Genomic DNA, 23,738 nt, shown 5'->3' with positions numbered 1-23,738 from the left:
CAACACCAAATATGCAAAGCATTAGAACATTCAAAAAATAAATGTTGAATAGATTCTTCATGTTTTTCACAAAGCTTACACATAGAACATATATGCAAACCTTTATTTTGAATATGTTGATCCGTAGGAAGCCGCCCATGAAAAACTTTCCAGAGTATTAGAGTTTTGGAAGACAGAATAGATGAAAACCAAATAAATTTACCCCAATCACAGGGAACTCCTGGTTCCAAGAAAAAAGTCTTAGATGATTTAAGAGTGAAACGACCAAACTCATCTATAATCCAATTAGGAATATCCTATTTCTCCCTAACCATGATATGATTAAAAAAATGAGGCGTTAACTCTAAAGATAAGGGAATATTCCAATCATAGCTTGTCCAAAACTGAGTGACTGTATTCAGAATGCTAGCACCATCAGATAACCCTGCAATATTTGCTAAAGAAGTATTAGAACACCATTTATCATTCTAGAAATTCATAAAACAACATGTTCCAACAGTCCAAGAAATATAATTAAGTATAGTAAAATAAAACTGCTTAATTTCAGGCCAAAGAGATGAGGATCTATAAACCATTCGAAAATCGTATTTTGATTTAAGAACCCTGGCTTTCAAAAGAAAAGACCAAGGCTTGTTGCTATAAGAAAAGTTCCAAGCAAACTTAAAAAGATATGCATTATTTTCATGGCGAAGATTAATAATCTTCAAACCTCCATTCTCAACAGGAGAACAAATCTTATCCCAATTCACGGTGACTATGCCTTCTTTTTTTTCAAAATATCACCAATCCAAATTAAATTTCGACACCACTGCTCAACTTGGTTAAAAAGTGAAATAGGCCATTTATACATATTAAAGTTATAAGCTAGAAATCTAATCATCATCGTATTGACAAACTGAATCTGACCCATCATTCTAAGAGATTTACCTTTCCAACTGAAAACCCACCAAACTGCCATTTATTCTGATAGAAAGCATAGTTGAATGGATAATTGTACTAATCCAACCGAAAAACGAGGGGTGAAAACTAAAGCATGCCAAAACTAATAATAAGAGCTTCCAACTCAGAGTGTCAAAGACTTTATGTTTAAATGGAGTTTTCAAAAACTTTTTAAGCTAGAACAAAATCCTTTGAATGAAACTCAATCAGAAATTCAGTTAGCCAAGATATAAAGCACAAACAGCAAAGCACCAGAAAAACAATCGGTTGTTTCTGCGAAACAATCGGTTGTTTATACCAGCAAAGCCATAACAACTGAATTTAAATGAGTTTAAGGGAAGAAAGAGATACACAAACAGTTTATACTGGCTCACTCTTAAACCAAGAGCTACATCCAGTCCGCAGAATTCACTTGGCAATCCACTAAGTAATCAAATACAGATTACACACAAAACCACCAAAGAAGTGACCTTGAACCCCTCAAGAAACACACTTCCTTTGGCACGACACACACCAAGAATGTTGATCTTGATAACCTCAAAAGCACACAACACTCCTTGACTTATAACACCAGAAAATACAAAGTATTCAGAATGAATTACACTAGTTTACAGAATGAACTGAAATCAATACAAATGTAATCCTATTCCACTCTCTCTTGAGAAAAGCAAAGCTGAAAAGTGAATGTTCAAATCTTGAAAGCAAAAACTCAAATATGTTTTTCTTGTTTGTTATAAAACATCAACACACTATTTATAGATTTAAAAGATTAGTCAAAGCATTTAAAACAGGAGCGCGTTCAGTTTGAAAAAGCATTTAAAGCACACTCAACTAACAAAACAGATTCTGTTAGGATTTTCAAACAAACAATCGATTGAAAGCACGAAACAATCGATTATTTTGGTTTGATAGCAAGTCAACCAACCAAAACAATTTTCAACCTTTTAAAAAACACCTAAGGGTAAAACAATCGGTTGTTTCGACAAAACAACAAGTTGTTTTTCACTTTGTTTGAAAAACACTTTAATCTTAAAAGATTTGAAAATACTTTAGCTTTAGATTCAACAAAGTGTGGATTACACAAATAAACTACCTAGATCCTATCCTAAACACAGCAACAACTTAAGCCTTCCATTCTACACTAGGATTTGGATTCTTCAAAGCCTTTGATCACACTTGATTCAACAATATCCCCCTATTTGGTGAAGACAAATCCCTGGTTGCTTGTATTGGACTTGTTTGAATCTGAAGCCGCCAAAAAGGCAAACCAAGGCAAATCTTAAAGCTTCAGCAGCAGCAAAAATAATAATCACTTAAATAGATAGAGTTTGCAGAGTTTTAAGACAACACAGCATAAAATTCTCCCCCTATTTGTCTTCACAAATAGACAATAAGAAGTGATAAAACAAAAATTAAAAGAAATAGCAATAAAACTATTACAGAACAAAAACAATCGGTTGTTTCGAGCATTCAACAGATTGTTTTTCTTCAGTCATTTTTGCCATATTGCAGCTTAAAGATCTAGTTCTGAACAGCTTCAATCTGTTCATCTAGGGTCTGAAAGCGAGTGTCCATGCTCTAAAATCTATTGTCAATGCTCTGGAAATTTTCCACACAAAGATCATGGAGATTTCTTTGATGTTCAGCAAAACCATCAAGTCTATCCACCATCTATCTTTCAAAAGAAGACATTGAGGGAATCTCATCCCCTTGATGTCCAACACTTGATCCAGCATCAAAGTTAGTTGCAGGTTGTTCTTCATTGTGGATATCTATATCAGCAGCTTGATCTTCTTCATCAAAATCAGTAACTACAACACTTGAGGAACCACCATGATCACCATCCTTGCTCACCCATCTAAAATTTATCTTGGTGAATCCCATTTTGCTTAGTGAACCATTGTTCACTTCTTGTGTTGATTTTACCAACTCAAAGGTTTCATCTTCAAGATTCACTTCAAAATAGAGCAGAAATTTAGAGATTAAAACAGCATAGGGATAATGGTAGTCACTTAACCTCATGGACTTTTGCATATGTTCTTTGATGATATGAATCCAATTGATCTTGATTTTCTTCATGATGCAGTAGATATAGATAAGATCTTCTTCTGTTAAAACAGAATGGTAGCTCCCCCTTGGAGTTAGAATCCAAGTGACAATGAGAGCCAACACCCTTTCATCTAACTTCAATCCTCCAACATAACAAGTTCTAACTTGAGCTTGTGGATTCTTCAAACAGCTTTTGTAGTATTGAATCTTGTTGAAATCTTCCACAACACCAAGATTTCCTTTATTGATTCTAAGACCAGCATATTTCAACCTAGTTACAGCAGCCCATACATCATGGGTAATCTCCATGTCTACACCTTTAACATGTGAAACAAGATTGTTTCCTTCAAACTTTAAGTTTGTGTAGAATACCCGAATTAAATCTGGATAAATGTTTCCCTTCATCACCAAGAATCTTTTCAGCAACTGATCCTTGAGAAGCCTTCTCACATTGTCCAGCTTTTGGCTTTTCAACCAATCAAAGGAGACAACTTTTGGATTGTTGATCACTTTTGTACTTGTCTCAAAGCGATACCTCTCAATAAGTTAATTATCCCCTGAAAACCAGCCCTCAAGCCTTCCTCCTGACCTTACAACCCTTGTTTTGATCCTCTTGGATGTAGGTGGAGTGGACTCCATGACATAGAGAAAAGACAAAGGCACACACACAAGGAGAGAAAGAGATGTTGCAAGAGATGGCTCAATTGGTTATTTTTGTGAAGGAAAACAGTTGCAACAAATTTTATAGCAAATTAGTGACCTTCTTTGATCTTTGGTGATTGTGGGTTTCAGTCTTCAAGACAAGAGACTGGTCCAAGCACTACACAGAGAACGTCAGAAAAGAGCAGAAAAACACATGGTCAGCACATGTGATCTTTGACTAGACATAAAGGCTCTTGAATTTCCAAGATATGGAATATATTCCTTTATGACATCTTGTAACTTCCTCCAGAACCAAATCATGCTTTCAAGACTGCTTTATTAACTCAAGATCCTTTCATTATTGAGATCTGCAATAGACAGAATGTATAGAGAAATTAATTCAATTTTTCACAGTGCTGTCAGAGAAGAAACAATCGGTTGTTTCAAGGAAACAATCGGTTGTTTTTCTGCAACATGTTGACAGATTGTGATTTTCAAGCATAAACTGAGAAAGATTAAAAACAGATGTAATTGCTCATTTGAAAAAGAAAATTAAGCATGAATCAATAATTAAAAACAAAGGCAAAGATAAGGAAAGTCTTATCCTTTTATGAAGTCCCTTCAATGAGTCAATGTTTGTGATCAAGAATGCTTCTTTTGGCTTTTGAAAAAGCTTGGACTGGTGCACACCCTTAATTCAGTTCCAGTCTCAATCCTTTTCTTCCAAGAACCTGATCAGATGACTCAGAGCTTCATGTTCTTCTAGTATCCCTGCATTAAAATGAATTCAAGCAACAAGATTTGTTCCTCTTACAAATGTGGGTCCATTTGATTTATTTTTATCATTTGAAACCTCACAACCTTTGGGAATCCATTTCATGAAACCTCGGGGAACAGAATATTTCCTTATTTTACAGAATCTGATTGAATGGCCTCTTTTCATGCAATAAAAGCATGTAACAATCGGTTGTTTCGACTTAACAATTTGTTGTTTTACTGGTAGTTTTGAAAAATTCTTTGAAAACTTATCTTGCTTGTTTTGTGGATTAAAACCTAATCCAGCTCTTCCAAAAACACAATTTTGAGATGCCAAGACATTCTTAAAGTAGGATTTACCCTTTGAAAGCTTATCCACAGTTCTAACAAGATAATGAACTTTCTTTTCAAGATTTTCACAATTTTCACAAACTAGAGAGTCACACACATGATAAGAGTTTTTGCAATGCTTTTCAAGCTTTTCAAAATCATTCTTTGATTTTTCCAGCTCTTTTTCAAGTGTCTTAACTTTCTTTTCAAGCCAGTTGTTTAGCCCTTTCAATCGGTTGTTTGAGAGAGCCAATCGGTTAGCTTCTTCATGAGTTTCTTGAAAAGCTTGAAAAAATTTACTATAATTTTCAGCAGTTAGGGAAGCACTTGAACTTACATTGCTTGAGCTACTTGACTCATCATCTCCTTTTGAACCCAGAGAAATGCGTCTAAGAAGCTCAGCATCTTGCCGAGGCGCTGTCCACCAACGCGTCGATGCTGGGCAGTGGATACGAGTCTTTTGGGACACGCTTTGTTGAGGTCTGTGAAGTCGACGCACATTCTCCACTTCCCATTCGCCTTCTTCACTAAGACCACATTAGCCTACCACTCAGGGTATTGAATTTCCCTGATGTGTCCGGCACTCAGCAGCTTATTTGTTTCTTCCTGCACGACGAGGCACCTCTCCTCGTTGAACTTCCTCCTCCTTTGTCGTACAGGACGGACCTTGGGGTCCATGGTGAGATGGTGGCATAGAAAATCTGGGTCGATGCCTGGCATGTCCGAGGCGGACCATGCAAATGTGTCCAGGTGACGCGAGATTACCGTCACCACCTCATCCTGCTCCTCTTGGCTCAGCAGTCGCCCCAACTTGAAGATCTTGCCCCCAATCTGCCTCTCCACCACGTTCTTTACTGGCTCAGGTCGCCTTTGCGGGCGAGGCCTCCGCGGATACCTCTTTCATGGGCGAGGCGTTCTCGGTTATTTCTTCCATGGGCGAGGCCTCCCCGGATACTTCTTCAATGGGCGAGGCCTCCCCAGGTACTCCTTCTAAGGGTGCAGCCCCCTGGGCACTTCCTCCGCGGGCACGGCCTCGTCAGGCGTCGCCTCCACGGGTTCTACCTCCTCTAAAGGTTCCACCTCCATGGGCATCTCTGCAACGGGTGAGCATTCCATCACCATAACCACTCCCCTTTTTCTTTTTAGGCTATTCTCATAGCACTTCTGGGCCTCCTCCTGATCTGACTTGATCACGATCACCCGGTCACTAGGATCTGGCAACTTCATCTTCATGTGGCGTGTGGAAGCCACTGCCCTTAGCCTATTCAACGCAGGCCTTCCCAACAAAATGTTGTAGGCTGAATTGGCGTTCACGACTAGGTATCGGATGCTCTCGGTACGTGACGTCGTTCCATCTGTAAAGGTCGTCCTCAGCTCCAGGTAGCCAAGTACCTCCACTTGGTCCCCCGCAAACCCATACAGACATCCCGTGTATGGCCTCAGCAGGTCAGGGGACAGCTGCAGCTTGTTGAATGTGGACCAGAACATGACGTCAGCGGAGCTGCCCTGGTCCACGAGGACTCGGTGTACCCTTCTCCCAGCGGTGATGACCGAAATAACCACGGGGTCATTATCATGGGGGACGACGTCACGTAGGTCAGCTTTTGTAAACACAAGGTCCGACTCCCACGGGTCATCCGGTCCTTCCTCAGCTACTGAATTCATCGGTCGCACGTACCTCTTGCGCTGAGAGGCAGTGCATCCTCCTCCTGAGAAGCCACCAGATATGGTGTGCACTTCTCCATGGATCGGCATCTCATGTGCCTGATCCTCCTCTGGTACCGCCAGGGCTGCGACCATAGAAGACCCGGCCAGATAGTCCTTCAGAAAATCACTCTTCACCAACTCGTCCAACTGATGGCCTAGAGCCAAGCAGTTGTTGATGTGATGCCCAAAGGCTTCGTGGAACTCGCACCACGCGTCCTTGAGGGGTCCCAGCACTTTGTCATTCTTCACTGGGGGCCTCAGCCTGTCTGCTATGTTAGGCATGACGATTAAATCCTTCAACTCTACTACAAAATTATGCCTCAACGGCCTATTCCCCTCCCTCCCCAGCCTGTTCCCCTCCGTCCCCCTCTCGTTTGGGGCCTCCTCACCTCGTACGGGCGCTTCCTCTCTTGACCTTTCCTTCCGGTCGCGACCTCGTTCACTCTAGCGGGCTGTGCACGCGACGGTGCACAGCCCGCTAGATGCGCTTCTCGCACACCTCACCCTCTGTGGCGATGTGCTCCACTGCGCGACGCCTTATTTCTACAAAGGTTCGGTGGCGGCTTAAGATGATTGACTCACAGAAAGGTCCGGGGCACATCCCCTTCCGTAGACAATCATATGCTCCTCCGTGGTGCCAACCTTCACCACCTGCGCCTCGAAGCGATTGATGTATTCTTTCAAGGTTTCGCCTTGATACTGCTTTACGTCGAATAAATCATATGATACTGGTGGCGGAGCTCAGTTCGCTATGTACTGTTCGCGAAACAGCTGTGAGAGCTGTGCGAAGGAAGTGATGTGGCCGTCTGGAAGGCTGATAAACCAGTCCATGGCCATTCCAGTCAACGTGCTCATGAAGAGCTTGCACCTTACGGCGTCGGAGCCGCCTACCAGCATCATCTGCGTGTGGAACGCAGTGAGATGTGCCTCGGGATCCTCCATTCCCGTGAACGTCACCTTAGGACCTACAAACGTGTGAGGGATCACCGCCTCCATGATCGACTGCGAGAACGGTGTGGAGAACTCCCTCGGTGGTGTGAAACATTCACGATCATCTGCTTCACGTAGCCCTGAGTGGTTGCGCAACTCGCGACACAACTCCTCATTCGTACAACATAACTCTTCATTCCTCGCCTATGAGCCGCGAGGTCCACCTGCATGCGCTCTTGCTCAACCTTTGATGCCGCCATCGCTTCCTGCAGGCTTTGCATCATATCCATGACTTGCTGCATGGTCATGTCACCGCTCTCAGCTTGTGTCGAACTTTGCCTTGTTGTCCTCATTTCTTGCGGTTTCTTGGAAATCTTCGAGCTGTAACGGTGGTTCTTGACAAATCTTTCAGTGAAAAACGAACGGAATCATGAACGAACGACAGAAACTCTAGAAAACTGAGAAACGAACGATAGAAACTCAAGAAAACTGAGGAACGAACGGCAGGAACTGATCAAGACCGAAAAGAATCGGTAGAAACTGAGCCAAACTGAAGAACAATCGGTGAAAACTGAGCAAACCACGAACAAACGGTAGAACTGAGCAAACTTCATCTACGAACAGCGAAAACTTGAGTTGGACCGAAAGCAATCGGTGGAACTGCGTAAACTTCAAGATGAACGATGGATCTTGCAAGATTCTTGGAAAACTTCTCGAAAACTTTTACTCAACCTCCTAGCACTTGCGGTGGGACTGATGTTTTAAATCGACCCCACGGTGGGCGCCAAATGTTCCCGCCGGTTGACCAGAATCTGCTTCGTGCGTAGCTGTGACTCTCGTATCAAGGACACCTTTGTCTTGGTTCCAGATCTTCACCCTACACCGCCGTGAGTACCTGAAACAGGGAGAACAAAGGGCACCCTCGCGGTCGTTTGCACTCCGACGATCAAGTCAGTAGGCAGAAAACACCATGCGCCTTCGTATCGAAACACCGTAACTGCGATGTTCTAAAGGCGCGTAACTGTATTCTAACGAACTTCTCTCTGGTGCTCAAATCACTCGTGCGTACAATGTGTAAGCACGCAAATGATTAGAACGTGTGAAAAACGTACCTCACTAAGCTTTCAGAAAAGCTTATATACCTTGGGTTTCAGTGCTTACTGCCACGTGGCCTTTCTAACTTAAGCGCAACTCCACGTGGAAGGCCTTATGACGCTGTAACCCAACTTAGGGAAATCCCAGCGTGTAAGTCTTCCTTCTTCGAAGTGCATCCGGTGCAAGGGGTGACTACCTGGGTGCCAACTCATGCGCCCCAGCCTCTAGCCACTCGCCCTGGGAGTGTATCAACCTTCCTCTCGTACCATGCACATGGATTATCCCTGGGCGTGGCCCTCTCCCGGGTCGTATCTGTCCCAGGGATTCCCCAAAGGTGGCGTGGGTACTTCACGAATCAGGTTACTCCCTACTGGTACTGGGATATGGCCTTGAAGCCACCTTTCTCTTCTCTTTATTACTGTTCTGAGGTATCGGGGCCCGAGGCCTTCTCGCCCGTACCGTGGCCTCTCGCTGGGACGCCTCCTACACGGTCTTCCCTACCCGTGGGTATCGGGGGGTGTCACCATCCGAGCCGAAGCATGCTCTCAGAATAACGGGCCGTGCCTTTAAGGTGGGAGACGCTTACACCTGGCGACACCCACTCCTGGTGATGCCCACACCTGGCGACGCCCACACCTGGCAACGCCCAAAGCGGTCGACACACTAACTTTCCTCCTTGGAGCCCCTTTGTGGGTTCCACCATATGTTTGACTTTGGTCAACGCCCGAGGACGGGTCGGTACAATTTTTATCAGTTGAAACCTCACAACCTTTGGGAATCCATTTCATGAAACCTTTGGGAACATAATATTTCCTTATTTTACAGAATCTGATTGAATGGCCTCTTTTCATGCAATAAAAGCATGTAACAACCGGTTGTTTCGACTTAACGATCTGTTGTTTTACTGGTAGTTTTGAAAAATTCTTTGAAAACTTATCTTGCTTGTTCTGTGGATTAAAACCTAATCTAGCTCTTCCAAAAACACAATTTTGAGATGCCAAGACATTCTTAAAGTAGGATTTACCCTTTGAAAGCTTATCCACAGTTCTAACAAGATAATGAACTTTATTTTCAAGATTTTCACAATTTTCACAAACTAGAGAGTCACACACATGAGAAGAGTTTTTGCAATGCTTTTCAAGCTTTTCAAAATCATTCTTTGATTTTATCAGCTCTTTTTCAAGTGTCTTAACTTTCTTTTCAAGCCAGTTGTTTAGCCCTTTCAATCGGTTGTTTGAGAGAGCCAATCGGTTAGCTTCTTCATGAGTTTCTTGAAAAGCTTGAAAAAATTTACTATAATTTTCAGCAGTTAGGGAAGCACGTGAACTTACATTGCTTGAGCTACTTGACTCATCATCTCCTTCTGCAATTCAGCATATGTTTGCCTTTTCATCTTCACCGGATGAGGAGTTTGATGAGGAAACTTCATTTTCATCCCAAGCAATATATGCTCTTATTGATTTTCCCTTTTTCTCCTTGTAACTTGATTTCTTTTCATTGCTTTCTTTATTTGGGCAATCAACTTTTATATGCCCTTGTTCACCACAACCAAAGCAAGTATAATTGTTAGAATTGAAATCACTAGTTTTCTTGTTGCCATACCTTTCTTTATTGGTTGCGATTTCTCTTCAAGAATCTACTAAACTTTTTGGACAGCAAGCTAAGGTTTTCTTCTTCACTTTCATCACTTGAATCTTGTTTGCTTTTGTGCTTGGCAGCTTTCAAGGCAATGCTTCTCACATGCTTGTCTTCACTTTCTTGAACATTGAGTCTATTCATTTCTAACTCATGTTCTCCAAGCTTACCAAACAATGAAGCCGTTGTCAAGGATGTCAAATCTTTTGATTCAGAAATTGCTGTCACCTTAGGTTGCCAAGATCTATCAAGGCACTTTAGAATCTTGATGTTTAGTTCTTTTTTATCAAAGGTTTTCCCAAGGCTCATTAGATGGTTGATGATGTGAGTGAACCTCTTTTGCACTTCAGCAATAGATTCTCCTTTAAGCATTCTGAACATCTCATACTCTTGTATTAGAGTATGTTTCCTTGCTCTCTTCACATCATTTGTTCCTTCATGGGTGACTTCCAAAGTGTCCCACATCTCCTTGGCCGATGAACATTATGATATCCTGAAAAATTCATCCGAATTCAAAGCAGATGTTATGATATTCTTGGCAATACAATCAAACTTGGCCTTTTTATTTTTAGCATCAGTCCATTGGGACCAAGGTTTTTCAATGGAAGATCCATCTTTTTCAAATTTAGGGATAAAAGGGCCATTTTCAATTGCATCCCAAATTCCTTTGTCAAGAGATTCAACAAAGATTTTCATTCTAACTTTCCAGAATTGATAATTCAAACCACAGAACAGAAGTGGTCTGTTAATTGAAGCACCCTCTCCAAAAGGTACTTTTTCAGCCATTGAAAAAAAAGATTTTAGGATCAAACTTGAGTATTTTTCAAGTACCAAGCTCTGATGCCAATTGTTAGAATATATGGTCTTAAACGAGAGGGGGGTGAATGGTTTAAAGGGGGTTTTCAAAAACTTTTTAAGGTAGAACAAAATCCTTTGAATGAAACTCAATCAGAAATTCAGTTATCCAAGATATAAAGCACAAAACAACAAAGCACCAAAAAAACAATCGGTTGTTTCTACGAAACAATCAGTTGTTTATACCAACAAAGCAATAACAACTTAATTTAAATTAGTTTAAGGGAAGAAAGAGATACACAAACAGTTTATACTGGTTCACTCTTAACCCAAGAGCTACATCCAGTCCCCAAAATCCACTGGGCAATCCACTAAGTAATCAAATACAGATTACACACAAAACCACCAAAGAAGTGACCTTGAACCCCTCAAGAAACACACTTCCTTTGGCACAACACACACCATGAATGTTGATCTTGACAACCTCAAGAGCACACAACACTCCTTGGCTTACAACACCAGAAAATACAAAGTATTCAGAATGAATTACACTTGTTTACAGAATGAATTGAAATCAATACAGATGTAATCCTATTCCACTCTCTCTTGAGAACACCAAAGCTGAAAAGTGAATGTTCAAATCTTGAAAGCAAAAACTCAAATCTGTTTTTCTTGTTTGTTATAAAACATAAACAAACTATTTATAGCTTTCAAATATTGGTCAAAGCATTTAATACAGGAGCATATTCAGTTGAAAATCATTTAAAGCACACTCAACTAACAAAACAGAATTTAGTTAGGATTTTCAAACAAACAATCGATTGAAAGCACAAAACAATCGATTGTTTTGGTTTGACAGCAAGTCAACCAACCAAAACAATTTTCAACCTTTTCAAAAACACCTAAGAGTAAAACAAACGGTTGTTTCGACAAAACAACAGGTTGTTTTTCACTTAGTTTGAAAAACACTTTAATCTTAAAAGATTTGAAAACACTTTAGCTTTAGATTCAACAAAGAGTGGATTACACAGATAAACTACCCTGATCCTATCCTAAACACAACAACAACGTCAGCCTTCCATCAAACACTAGGATTTGGATTCTTCAAAGCCTTTGATCACACTTGATTCAACAATGTTCAAAATGCTTAAGGGAGAATCTATTGCTGAAGTGCAAAAGAGGTTCACTCACATCATTAACCATCTAATGAGCCTTGGGAAAACCTTTGATAAAGAAGAACTAAACATCAAGATTCTCAAGTGCCTTGATAGATCTTGGCAAGCTAAGGTGACAGCAATTTCTGAATCAAAAGATTTGACATCCTTGACAACGGCTTCATTGTTTGGTAAGCTTGGAGAACATGAGTTAGAAATGAATAGACTCAATGTTCAAGAAAGTGAAGACAAGCATGTGAGAAGCATTGCCTTGAAAGCTGCCAAGCACAAAAGCAAACAAGATTCAAGTGATGAAAGTGAAGAAGAAAACCTTAGCTTGTTGTCCAAAAAGTTTAGTAGATTCTTGAAGAGAAATCGCAACAAAGAAGCCAACAAAGAAATGTATGGCAACAAGAAAACTAGTGATTTCAATTCTAACAATTATACTTGCTTTGGTTGTGGTGAACAAGGGCATATAAAAGCTGATTGCCGAAATAAGGAAAGCAATGAAAAGAAATCAAGCTACAAGGAGAGGAAGGGAAAATCAAGAAGAGCATATATTGCTTGGGATGAAAATGAAGTTTCCTCATCAAACTCCTCATCAAGTGAAGATGAAAAGGCAAACATATGCTTAATTGCAGAAGGAGATGAAGAGTCAAGCAACTCAAGCAATGTAAGCTCATATGCTTCCCTAAGTGCTGAAAATTATAGTAAATTGCTTCAAGCTTTTCAAGAAACTCATGAAGAAGCTAACCGATTGGTTCTCTCAAACAACCGATTGAAAGGGCTAAACAACTGGCTTGAAAAGAAGGTTAAGAAACTTGAAGAAGAGCTGGAAAAATCAAAAAATGATTTTGAAAAGCTTGAAAAGCATTGCAAAAACTCTTCTCATGTGTGTGACTCTCTTGTTTGTGAAAATTGTGAAAATCTTGAAAAGAAAGTTCATTATCTTATTAGAACTGTGGATAAGCTTTCAAAGGGTAAATCCAACTTTGAGAATGTCTTGGCATCTAAAAATTGTGTTTTTGGAAGAGCTGGATTAGGTTTTAATCCACAGAACAAGCAAGATAAGTTTTCAAAGAATTTCTCAAAATTGCTAGTAAAACAACCGATTCTTAAGTCGAAACAACCTGTTCTTACATGCTTTTATTGCATGAAAAGAGGCCATTCAATCAGATTCTGTAAAATAAGGAAATATTCTGTTCCCAGAGGTTTCATGAAATGGATTCCCAAAGGTTGTGAGGTTACAAATGACAAAAATAAATCAAATGGACCGACATTTGTAAAGGGCCAAATCTTGTTGCTTGAATTCATTTTAATGCAAGGATACTAGAAGAATATGAAGCTCTGAGTCATCTGATCAGGTTCTTGGAAGAAAAGGATTGAGACTGGAACTGAATTAAGGGTGTGTACAGGTCGAAGCTTTTTCAAAAGCCAAAAGAAGCAGTCTTAATCACAAACAATGACTCATTGAAGGGACTTCATAAAAGGATAAGACCTTCCTTATCTTTGCCTTTTTTTTTAATTACCGATTCATGCTTAATTTCATTTTCAAATGAGCAATTACATCTATTTTGGACCTTTCTCAGTCTATGCTTGAAAATCACAGTTTGTCAAAAGGTTGCAGAAAAACAACCGATTGTTTCCTCGAAACAACCAATTGTTTCTTCTCTAACAGCACTGTGAGAAATTGAATTAATTTCTCTATACATTCTGTCTGTTGCAGATCTCAATAATGAAAGAATCTTGAGTCAATAAAGCAGTCTTGAAAGCCTGATTTGGTTATGGAGGAAGTTACAAGATGTCATAAAGGAATATATTCCATATCTTGGAAATTCAAGAGCCTTTATGTCTAGTCAAAGGTCACATGTGCTGACCATGTGTTTTCTGCTCTTTTCTGACGTTCTCTGTGCAGTGCTTGGACCAGTCTCTTGTTTTGAAGACTGAAACCCACAATCACCAAAGGATCAAAGAAGGTCTCTGATTTGTTATAAAATCTGTTGCAGCTGTTTTCCTTCACAAAAACAACCAATTGGGACATCTCTTGGAACATCTCTTTCTCTCCTTGTGTGTGTGCCTTTGTCTCTTTCTGCTGTCATGGATTCCACTCCAGCTACATCCATGAGGATCAAAACAAGGGTTGTAAGGTCAGGAGAAAGGCTTGAGGGCTGGTTTTCAGGAGATAATGAACTAATTGAGAGGTATCGCTTTGAGACAAGTAGAAAAGTGATCAACAATCCAAAAGTTGTCTCCTTTGATTGGTTGAAAAGCCAAAAACTAGACAATGTGAGAAGGCTTCTCAAGGATCATTTACTGAAAAGATTCTTAGTGATGAAGGGAAACATTTATCCAGATTTAATTCGGGTATTCTACACAAACTTAAAGTTTGAAGGAAACAATCTTGTTTCACATGTTAAAGGTGTAGACATGGAGATTACCCATGATGTATGGGCTGTTGTAACTGGGTTGAACTATGCTGGTCTTAGAATCAATAAAGGAAACATTGGTGTTGTGGAAGATTTCAACAAGATTCAATACTACAAAAGTTGTTTAAAGAATCCACAAGCTCAAGTAAGAACTTGTTCTGTTGGAGGATTGAAGTTAGATGAAAGGGTGTTGGCTCTCATTGTCACTTGGATTCTAACTCCAAGGGGGAACAACCATTCTGTTTTAACAGAGTAAGATCTTGTCTATATCTACTGCATCATGAAGAAAGTCAAGATCAGCTGGATTCATATCATCAAAGAGCATATGCAAAAGTCCATGAGGTTAAGTGACTACCATTATCCTTATGCTGTTTTAATCTCTAAATTTCTTCTCTATTTTGAAGTGAATCTTGAAGATGAAACCTCTGAGTTGGTAAAGTCAACACAAGAAGTGAACAATGGTTCACTAAGCAAAATGGGTTTCACCAAGATAAATGGAAGATGGGTGAGCAAAGATGGTGATCATGGTGGTTCCTCAAGTGCTGTAGCTGCTGATTTTGATGAAGAAGATCAAGCTGCTGATATGGATATCCACAATGAAGAACAACCTGCAACTAACTTTGATGCTGGAACAAGTGTTGAACATCAAGGGGATGGGATTCCTTCAATGTCTTCTTTTGAAAGATACATGGTGGATAAACTTGATGGTTTTGCTAAAAATCAAAGAAATCTCCATGATCTTTATGTGACAAATTTCCAAAACATTGACAACAGATTCCAGAGCATAGACACTCGCTTTCAGACCCTGGATGAATAGATTGAAGTTGTTTAGAACCAGATCTTTGAGCTGTAATATGGCAAGGATGACTGAAGAAAAACAATCGGTTGAATGCTCGAAACAACCGATTGTTTTTGCTCTGAAACAATTTTATTACTATTTCTTTTATATTCTGTTTTATCTGGAACAATTTATGTTTTATCTCTTCCTATAATCTATTTGTGAAGACAAATAGGGGGAGAATTTTATGATGTGTTGTCTAAAACTCTATCTGTTTAAGTGATTGTTATTTCTTCTACTGCTGCTACTGATGCTTTATGGTTTGTCTTGGTTTGCCTTTTTGGCTAGTTTTCTCTACTGTATTGGTTAAGCAGAACACAAGCTATATGTGCTATTCTAACCTGTTGCCATAGATGTTGTATATTGCTTAAAATTTGTTTTGCAGGATCTGCTTCAGATCCAAACAAGTGCAACACAAGCAATTAGGGATTTGTCTTCATCAAATAGGGGGAGATTGTTGAATCCAGAGTGATCAAAGGCTTTGAAGAATCCAAATCCAAGTGTTTGATGCAAGGTTGAAGTTGCTGCTGTGTTTAGGATAGGATCTGGGTAGTTTATCTATATAATCCACTCTTTGTTGAATCTAAAGCTAAATTGTTTTTAAATCTTTTAAGATTAAAGTTTTTTTCAAAATAAGTGAAAAACAACCTGTTGTTTTGTCGAAACAACCGATCGTTTTACTCTTATGTGTTTTTGAAAAGGTTGAAAACTGTTTTGGTTGGTTGACTTGCTGTCAAACCAAAACAATCGATTGTTTCGTGCTTTCAATCGATTGTTTGTTTGAAAATCCTAACTAAATTTTGTTTTGTTAGTTGAGTGTGCTTTAAATGATTTTCAACTGAATACGCCCCTGTATTAAATGCTTTGACCAATCTTTGAAAGCTATAAATAGTTTGTTTATGTTTTATAACAAACAAGAAAAAACAAATTTAAGTTTTTCAGTTGTGAGAGATTGCTTTCAAGTTTTGAACATTCACTTTTCAGCTTTGGTTTTCTCAAGAGAGAGTGGAATAGGATTACATCTGTATTGATTTCAGTTTATTCTGTAAACAAGTGTAATTCGTTCTGAATACTTTGTAAATTCTGGTGTTGTAAACCAAAGAGTATTGTGTGCTCTTGAGGTTGTCAAGATCAACATTCTTGGTGTGTGATGTGCCAAAGGAAGTGTGTTTCTTGAAGGGTTCAATGTCACTTCTTTGGTTGTTTTGTGTGTAAACTGTATTTGACTGCTTAGTGGATTGCCCAGTGGATTCTGGGGATTGGATGTAGCTCTTGGTTTAAGAGTGAACCAGTATAAACTATTTGTGTATCTCTTTCTTCCCTTAAACTCATTTAAATTCAGTTGTTATTGATTTGCTGGTATAAACAACCGATTGTTTCGAAGAAACAACCGATTGTTTCGATGTTTTGTGCTTTATATCTTAGCTAACTAAATTTCTGATTGAGTTTCTGATCCTGCCTGTTGACCGGAACGCTGGAAATTGCCTCGTCAAAGATCGACGTGCGCACCGCTTCTCACCTCCGTTCCTCTTCGGGATCTACCTCAAGAACCTGCAAAGAAACAGAGCGGCGCCGCTGCGGCGCCGCTGCGGCCGATCGCACTCCAACGCTCAAGTCAGTGACGGTATCACCAAAAACTAAGAGAACTAGAACCGTGCAAATCCTCTCTCACAGTCAGCTCTAACTCGCAAGCGTAAAGTGTATGAACTGAACGTGCGTACCTCAGAAAGTTTGTTAAGAACTCTTATATACCTGGTAGCTTTCTCTCTCCTGGCAGTTACAGACTTGGACACGTGGCTCGCATCCAACTGTACACGTGCCATCATCTGGAGGCTCCCTGACTTGGCGCTGCTTCTACTCTCATTTTGGCTAAGTTACGTATGCATGGTACTGCCCAGTGCATAGCGAACTTGGGAGTGCGATCTCTACTGGAACTGGCGAGTTAGGGGCCTTCATACACCTTCCCTGTGGTCTCGCCGGTCGCCTTCATAATCTGCTTCTCCTTCATCTTTGGCGATGTGCTCACTCCGGCGATCTCCTTCATCTGGCGACTTCATCTTTAACCTGGCGATCGCCGATCCTGGTAAGCTGGAACTCGGAACACGCCAATATAACAACTGGCGACTACACGAGCCCCCCGACTTCCTTCCCTCTTGCCAACCTGGCGCCTTGCAACACGCCTATACTGTAGCAGGGTGCCACGTCATCACACCCGACCACCAGGGCGGTACACAAGCCCCCCAGTCTTAAGCGAAGACTTGTCTAGCGAAAAGACTGAAAGAGCCTACGTCTACACCGATCTACGTGGCACTGACGCAGAATTCCAAACGGTTGTACCTTCTGCTGCTCTGACGCTCCACCAAACCCCTCACTCATCGTTCGACACGTGGCTTCATCAACGGCTCTCTTCATTTGCCGTTTGCGCTTCCTAAACCCATTTCGAAAAACCCTTAAACCCATTTCGCTCCACTGTTCCATCACTTTCTTCGTGCTTGCAAACGCTCTAACTTCCTTCTGCGAAAACTCTCAACGCTCTTCAACGCTCTAGATCACCATCTTCCTCCATCGTCTTCCCGATCATCGAAAGGTAACCACTTTCCTTCATCTGCTGGTTTTCCTTGCATTTTCACCGATTTGCATCATCCTGTAACTGCTTGGTGCATACGCTGTGGGTTGTTTTTCCATTTCTCCTTCTGCGTAACTTAGGGCTTTGTCGATCGTCGCAACGAACCTACATTCGTTCGTTTTTTTACCTTCCTTCTATGATCGAGTCAGCCTCTGTAACCCCCTGATCATTTTTCCTTTCTTCTTCCTTTGCAGTTGCTATCATGACTCGCACAAAGATTACCCCGAACCCCCCTCCTTCAGCACGAAACCTCCCTTCACGAGCACACGACCCAACACAAGTTCGTGGCGCTTCATCTTCGCAGGCTGAGAGGCCTGCATCTTCCCAACCTGCCCTGGCCCAGGCGACTCCATCTAACGCTGGAAGAGCCCCCGTTCCTCCGCCAGACTTCAAAACTTTATACCCCTGGGCTAACTCAACCCTTCTGAAAGAAACATCCTCTGTGAACACTGCGGGAGCGGTCCTGCGGCTGACTAAGGGGGACGAGATCTATCAGTCGTTTCACAAGGAGCACGACAAGAAGATGATGGTGCTGCCTTGCCCCGCCGACCTGCCCGTGTGTGTTGATGACAAAGTAAGCGCCGACGGGCCCTTCTGCTTTGTCTATACGACTTTGTTCAAGAAGGTTAGGCTCAGGTTCCCTTTCACCCGATTCGAGAGGGAACTTCTTACCGAGCTCAACATTGCTGCCGCCCAGCTCCACCCCAACAACTGGGCGTTTGTTCGAGCTTTTCAAGTAATGTGCGCCCACCTGGGGTTGCCCGCGTCGGTGGACGTGTTTTTGTTCCTTTTCGAAGCCAAGCACCCAGGAGACCGTCTGTGGATCAGCTTGAACGCGATTGCTGGAAGGTCCATCTTTACCATCTTCCAGCAATCGTACAAAGACTGGAAGGGGAAGTTCGTCCAAGTACGTGCAAACGACAAGGACACCTCCCTTCTCGATGGCTTCCCCTTGTACTGGGTGGACAAGGGGAAGAAGGAATCCAAGAGTTGCTTCAGGAGGCCCAGAAGTCCTGATAGCATGGGAGCATTGGACAGAGACCTCTGTCTCTTCTGGAAGAAGGTGGCGGACGCCAATATATCATTCCTCACCACCACCTTGATATGCTTCGAATTTTACAAAGATCAGCTAGAAATTCGAATAGGTTAGGACATTAAACTCTTGTCTTGATACTGCTTCTGTTTAGCTGTTTCTGGGCGTCTTGTGCGTTATGCGCAAGACTTTGGTTTTACCTTTCCTGCATATATCATCTGCTTTGCTGTTTTATTACCTTATGCACTCATTCGTTTTCCTTGAGTTAACCCATGCATCTTTGTTCCCTGCAGACGACATGTTGCCCAGAAACATGCTCGCTGAGCTGAAGGCGCTCGCCCGAAACCACGGGTTGGCGACCGGTTCCCAAACGGTGCCCAACTCGGTGGTAGAGGCCGCCATTGTCCAAGGGCGGTCACCACCGAAGGAACCCGCCCAACGCAAAAAATTGGTCCTTAAGAGACCTAAAAGGAAAGCCCCTCAAGTCATCCATGAGGAGGAAGAAGAGGACGACGAGGTCACCGAGGATGGCCTGGTTACGAAGAGGAAGAGGGTGGCACCCTCTTCACCACCTGCTCCACCCCCTCTTCCAACCTCAACACCACCCTCGACGCCTGCTCCTCATCCATCATCGCCAACACCACAGGCTCCTTCCTCGCCAGTCCAAGCGGTTCCACTGGCCACTGCGCCACCTGCAGCTGAGGCCCAAGAGCCAAATTTCCTGGAGGACCCCCCAAGCGCCTCTACGCCATACGTGTCAGCCGGAGGGGGCCCCCCTTCAAACACTTCAGCTGCAGAAAATGTTCCAATCGGGGATGAGGTTGCTCATACCTATCCGATTCTGATTACCGAATCCCTGATTGCGTCGCCACGCCAGGAAGCAACCACTGAAGAACCTGCTAAGGAAGGTGGCGACGAGAACCCACAACAAGCCCACCTGGCGCCTCTCCAAGCAGCAAACCTTCCCCTTGAGGTCACAAGGATGTGGGAACCTCTAACTGCCAAACTGAAAACCATAGCAGAGGATATCCCAGCGATCATAACCAGGGCTGTGGAAGGCTCAACCAGGAGGCTCCAAGACGACCTCTTCAACCTCAAAACCGAAAACAGCACCATGAAGATCGAGGTGGAGAAGTTGTCCTTCAGCCTGACGCTCGCAGAAATCGAACACTCCCGAGTGGAGGATGCAATGAATACCGAGCTCAGGCTGGCGCGCAAGGAGGCTACTGACCTTCGCCGCAAAGTTCACGATCTTGCCCAAGAGAAGGTCGAGCTGGAAAGCAAAATCGTGCCTCTTCGCCGCTAAGGTGCAAAAACTGGAGCAGAGGTCGATCGACCGAGAGAAACTACTTGGGCAAGTAGAAAAGGCGAGGGACGACGCCATGGCTGATCTCGTCGAGGCCAACAAAGAGAAGGGAAAGATGGCTGCTGAGTTGGCCCAAGCGCAATCGGAATCCAAGAAGGTTACTGAAGACCTTCTCCAGGCTCAAGAGACCAACGAACAACTTAAAAAACAGGTTGAAGAGCTGGAACAGCAGAATAAAGAGCTGAAAGAGCAAACCGAAGACCTCAAGAAGCGGATTGAGGAACTTCAGGGGCAAATCGAAGAACTCAAGCTAAATTCTGCTCAGATTCTGGCTGCTGGATTCGAAGCTGCGCGGGAACAATTCGCTTGCCTATTCCCCGATCTGGATCTTAGCCTGGTGTCGCTGAACAACGAAGTAGTAGATGGAAAGGTCGTTCCTGCTGAAGACTAATCAACTCCACTTCATCTGCTACTTTTATGATTTTCCTTGTATATACCTTGTAATAAACCCGTGCATATGTGCTTTTAACAGATACTTATCTCAATGACAAAGTTTGGATATTCCCTCTCCTGACTTCTTTAAGCGCTTTAACCTTCTTTGCATGTTCAACTTTGTCGGATTTAACTTAACGATTTTGCAAACACGACCTTTTGACTTAACTGCTTCGAACCACTTCAAACTCAAGTAATAATCACTTTAACCAACTTGTACTCTTAAGGCAACTAACCTTATCGCAAGAATACCCTTCAAGCAACGAACTGTAACTCAATTATTGGCTCAAACACCGTCCCACTCGACCTGCTTCATCAAACAAGTCTTTTAACCTTCTCGCCGCTGTTTGAACTTTTCCCGATCGCCAAGAACTCTTGGTAACATTAGCTTTTCCTAGCCTCATGCTTTGGCAATCGTTTCTTTGCATGGGGGCAGAGACGCCTTTAGGGATCTCTCTTTACCCTCCTGGACTTCAGAACAAAGACCGGCTGACTAGGTGTTCTCTTCGAACCTACCTTAACCACCTTCCATACTTCTTCCACCCTCTGCGCCATACCTAAACTCGTTCGAGACGAGAAGGATTTTATCTTGCCTAAGCTCGCATGTAAGCGAGACGGTCTTTAACTGGTGCCTCAACTTGCCCAGGGTGTACATCTCCTCCCCCCTGGATGCACTGAGGACCTTTCTCTTTCTCGCCTGCACTCGCTCGACGGCGAGGAGGTCTTTAACTGGCCTTAGCTCGCTCAACGGCGAGAAGGACTTTATCTGGTTCCTCAACTTGCCCAGGGTGTACATCTCCTCCCCCCTGGATGCACTGAGGACCTTTCTCTTTCTCGCCTACACTCGCTCGACGGCGAGGAGGTCTTTAACTTGCCTCAAAACGCGCGAGGGCGTCGAGGTCTTTCATCTGGTGCCTCCGATCGCCGAAAGACGATGAGGACTTTAAAACTTTAACTGGTGCCTCCAATCGCCGAAAAACGATGAGGACTTAAAAACTTTTAACTGGAAGCATGCGATATATCTTTTCCTGCCCTAAATCACTTACAAGTGACAAGGTCTTTCTTCAAAAATTTTGGAAAACAGCAAACATGCAACCAGAAAACGCCTTATACTTCGAAAACTCTTCTTTTACTGGGTGGCCTCATTAAAAACCCTCCTTAGGGAAAAAAGAGTGCCCCCTTGAAACTGTTTTAATAGAGACATTGTAATATAACATTTGTGTTTGTCTTTACTTACAAAGCTCTTAACTATAGTACAACTTCAGGTGTGTGGCGTTCCAGGTGCGAGGAATCGCCCCTCCTTCCAGCGTCTCTAAGCGGTAGGCCCCGTTCCCGAGCGCCTCGGTTATTCTGAACGGTCCAGTCCACTTGGGTGACATTTTATTCTCCATCTCGTACTGGTGGGCCTTCCTCATTACCAAGTCGCCCTCTCTAAACTGCCTTGGCGTCACCTTCGAGTTGTATCTTCGTTCAACCCTTCTCTTCACGGCCTCAGCCTTCAACCTCGCCTCTTCTCTGACTTCATCCAGCAGATCCAGGTTCAGCCTTCTCTCTTCATTCGAGTCTTCCTCTACGAAGTTCTGGAATCTCGGCGAGCTCTCCTGGATCTCCACCGGAATCATGGCATCACACCCATAGACCAAGCTGAACGGGGTCTCGTGGGTTCCTAACTGCTCGGTGGTGTGGTACGCCCAGACTATACGGGGCACCTCCTCAGCCCAACTTCCCTTGGCTTTCTCAAGCCTTCTCTTCAAACCTCTCAACAACACCCGATTAGCTGACTCCACCTGGCCATTTGTCTGAGGGTGCTCGACGGATGCAAACACTTGTTGAATTCCCACCCCTTCGCAAAGCTTCTTCAACAGGTGGCTTGCAAACTGCGTCTCATTATCTGACACCAGGCGCTTAGGCACTCCAAACCGGCACACGATGTTCTTCCATACAAAACCTTCGATCTTGTGTGCGGTGATCTGGGCCACTGGTTCTGCTTCAATCCACTTGGTGAAATACTCAATCGCCACCACCAAGTACTTCATTTGCCTGATCGCCAGCGGGAAAGGTCCCAGGATGTCGATTCCCCAAGTATGAAACGGCCAAGGGCTATAGATCGACTTCAACTCCTCGGGAGGTGCCTTATGCCAATCGGCGTGCTGCTGGCATTGTTTACAACATTGGGCATATTTCTTGCAATCTTCTCTCATGGATGGCCAGTAGTAGCCTGCACGGAGAGTCCTCGCGGCCAGAGCTCGACCCCCGACGTGGCTTCCGCATATACCCTCGTGGAGCTCTGCCATGATCCTCGTGCACTTCTCGCCGTGTATACATTCCAGGAGTGGGTGAGTGAACCCAAACCTGTACAGATCGCCGTCGATCAATGTGTACTTGCTGGAATTTTTCTTTACCTTCCTAGCTTCTGTCGGATCCAGCGGGAGGAGGCCATCTGCCAAACACCGCTTGTACTGTGTTATCCAAGTGTCTGGCTCATGGGTGGCGCAGATCTGCGTCATGTTCACCTTTTCTCCTCGACATGCTCTAATTCTCGGCGATCTCAGAGTTTCTTGCGTTAGGGACTTATGGCTTCTCGCTGCTTTCTCCGTCAACTTGCTTATCTGAAGGACCAGGTGATCTGCTACAAATGCCCTTGGCGTCTTCAGAGTTTCTTGAATCACCGTCCTCTGCCTACCCCCTTGCCTGAGCTGGCGAGCTTAGCAAGCAAGTCAGCTCGGGCATTCTGCTCTCTGGGCACATGTACTACTTCAAAAGAGGCAAAGGAACTCTTCAATTCCTGCACATACGCCAAGTAAGCCGCCATTTGTGGATCTTTAGCCTGGAACTCGCCTGTTACTTGCCCCGTGACTAGCAGCGAGTCACTCTTAGCCATCAACACTCTAGCTCCCATCTCCTTGGCCAGCAAAATTCCGGCGATCAGCGCCTCATACTCTGCTTGATTGTTGCTGGCTTTGAAGGTGAACCTCAGAGATTGCT

At 43.0% G+C, this 23,738-nt stretch overlaps 1 protein-coding gene across 1 annotated transcript; it reads right to left on the bottom strand.

Annotated features, from left to right (window-relative positions):
- Nucleotides 1–3,974: 3,974 nt before the first annotated feature.
- Nucleotides 3,975–6,705, bottom strand: LOC137814199 (uncharacterized). Its single transcript, XM_068616795.2, has 2 exons — nucleotides 6,109–6,705; nucleotides 3,975–3,998 (listed from the first exon to the last, which is right to left on the bottom strand). Exons 1-2 carry the CDS (start codon nucleotides 6,703–6,705, stop codon nucleotides 3,975–3,977), a joined length of 621 nt encoding a protein of 206 aa, XP_068472896.2.
- Nucleotides 6,706–23,738: the final 17,033 nt, after the last annotated feature.

This window comes from Phaseolus vulgaris, chromosome 10 (assembly GCF_051622355.1).
Source record: "Phaseolus vulgaris cultivar YP4 chromosome 10, ASM5162235v1, whole genome shotgun sequence".
NCBI classification, from domain to species: Eukaryota; Viridiplantae; Streptophyta; class Magnoliopsida; order Fabales; family Fabaceae; genus Phaseolus; species Phaseolus vulgaris.
Note: the sequence above shows the minus strand (reverse complement) of the source record. Positions and strands in the feature narration are given on the sequence as shown.

Coding starts and splice junctions, on each gene's coding strand:
- LOC137814199 (XM_068616795.2), bottom strand. CDS start 6,705: ATGCCTAACATAGCAGACAGGCTGAGGCCCCCAGTGAAGAATGACAAA. Junction 3,999..6,108: donor TTGCGGGGGACCAAGTGGAG/GTACTTGGCTAC, acceptor TGTCTATTGCAG/ATCTCAATAATGAAAGGATC.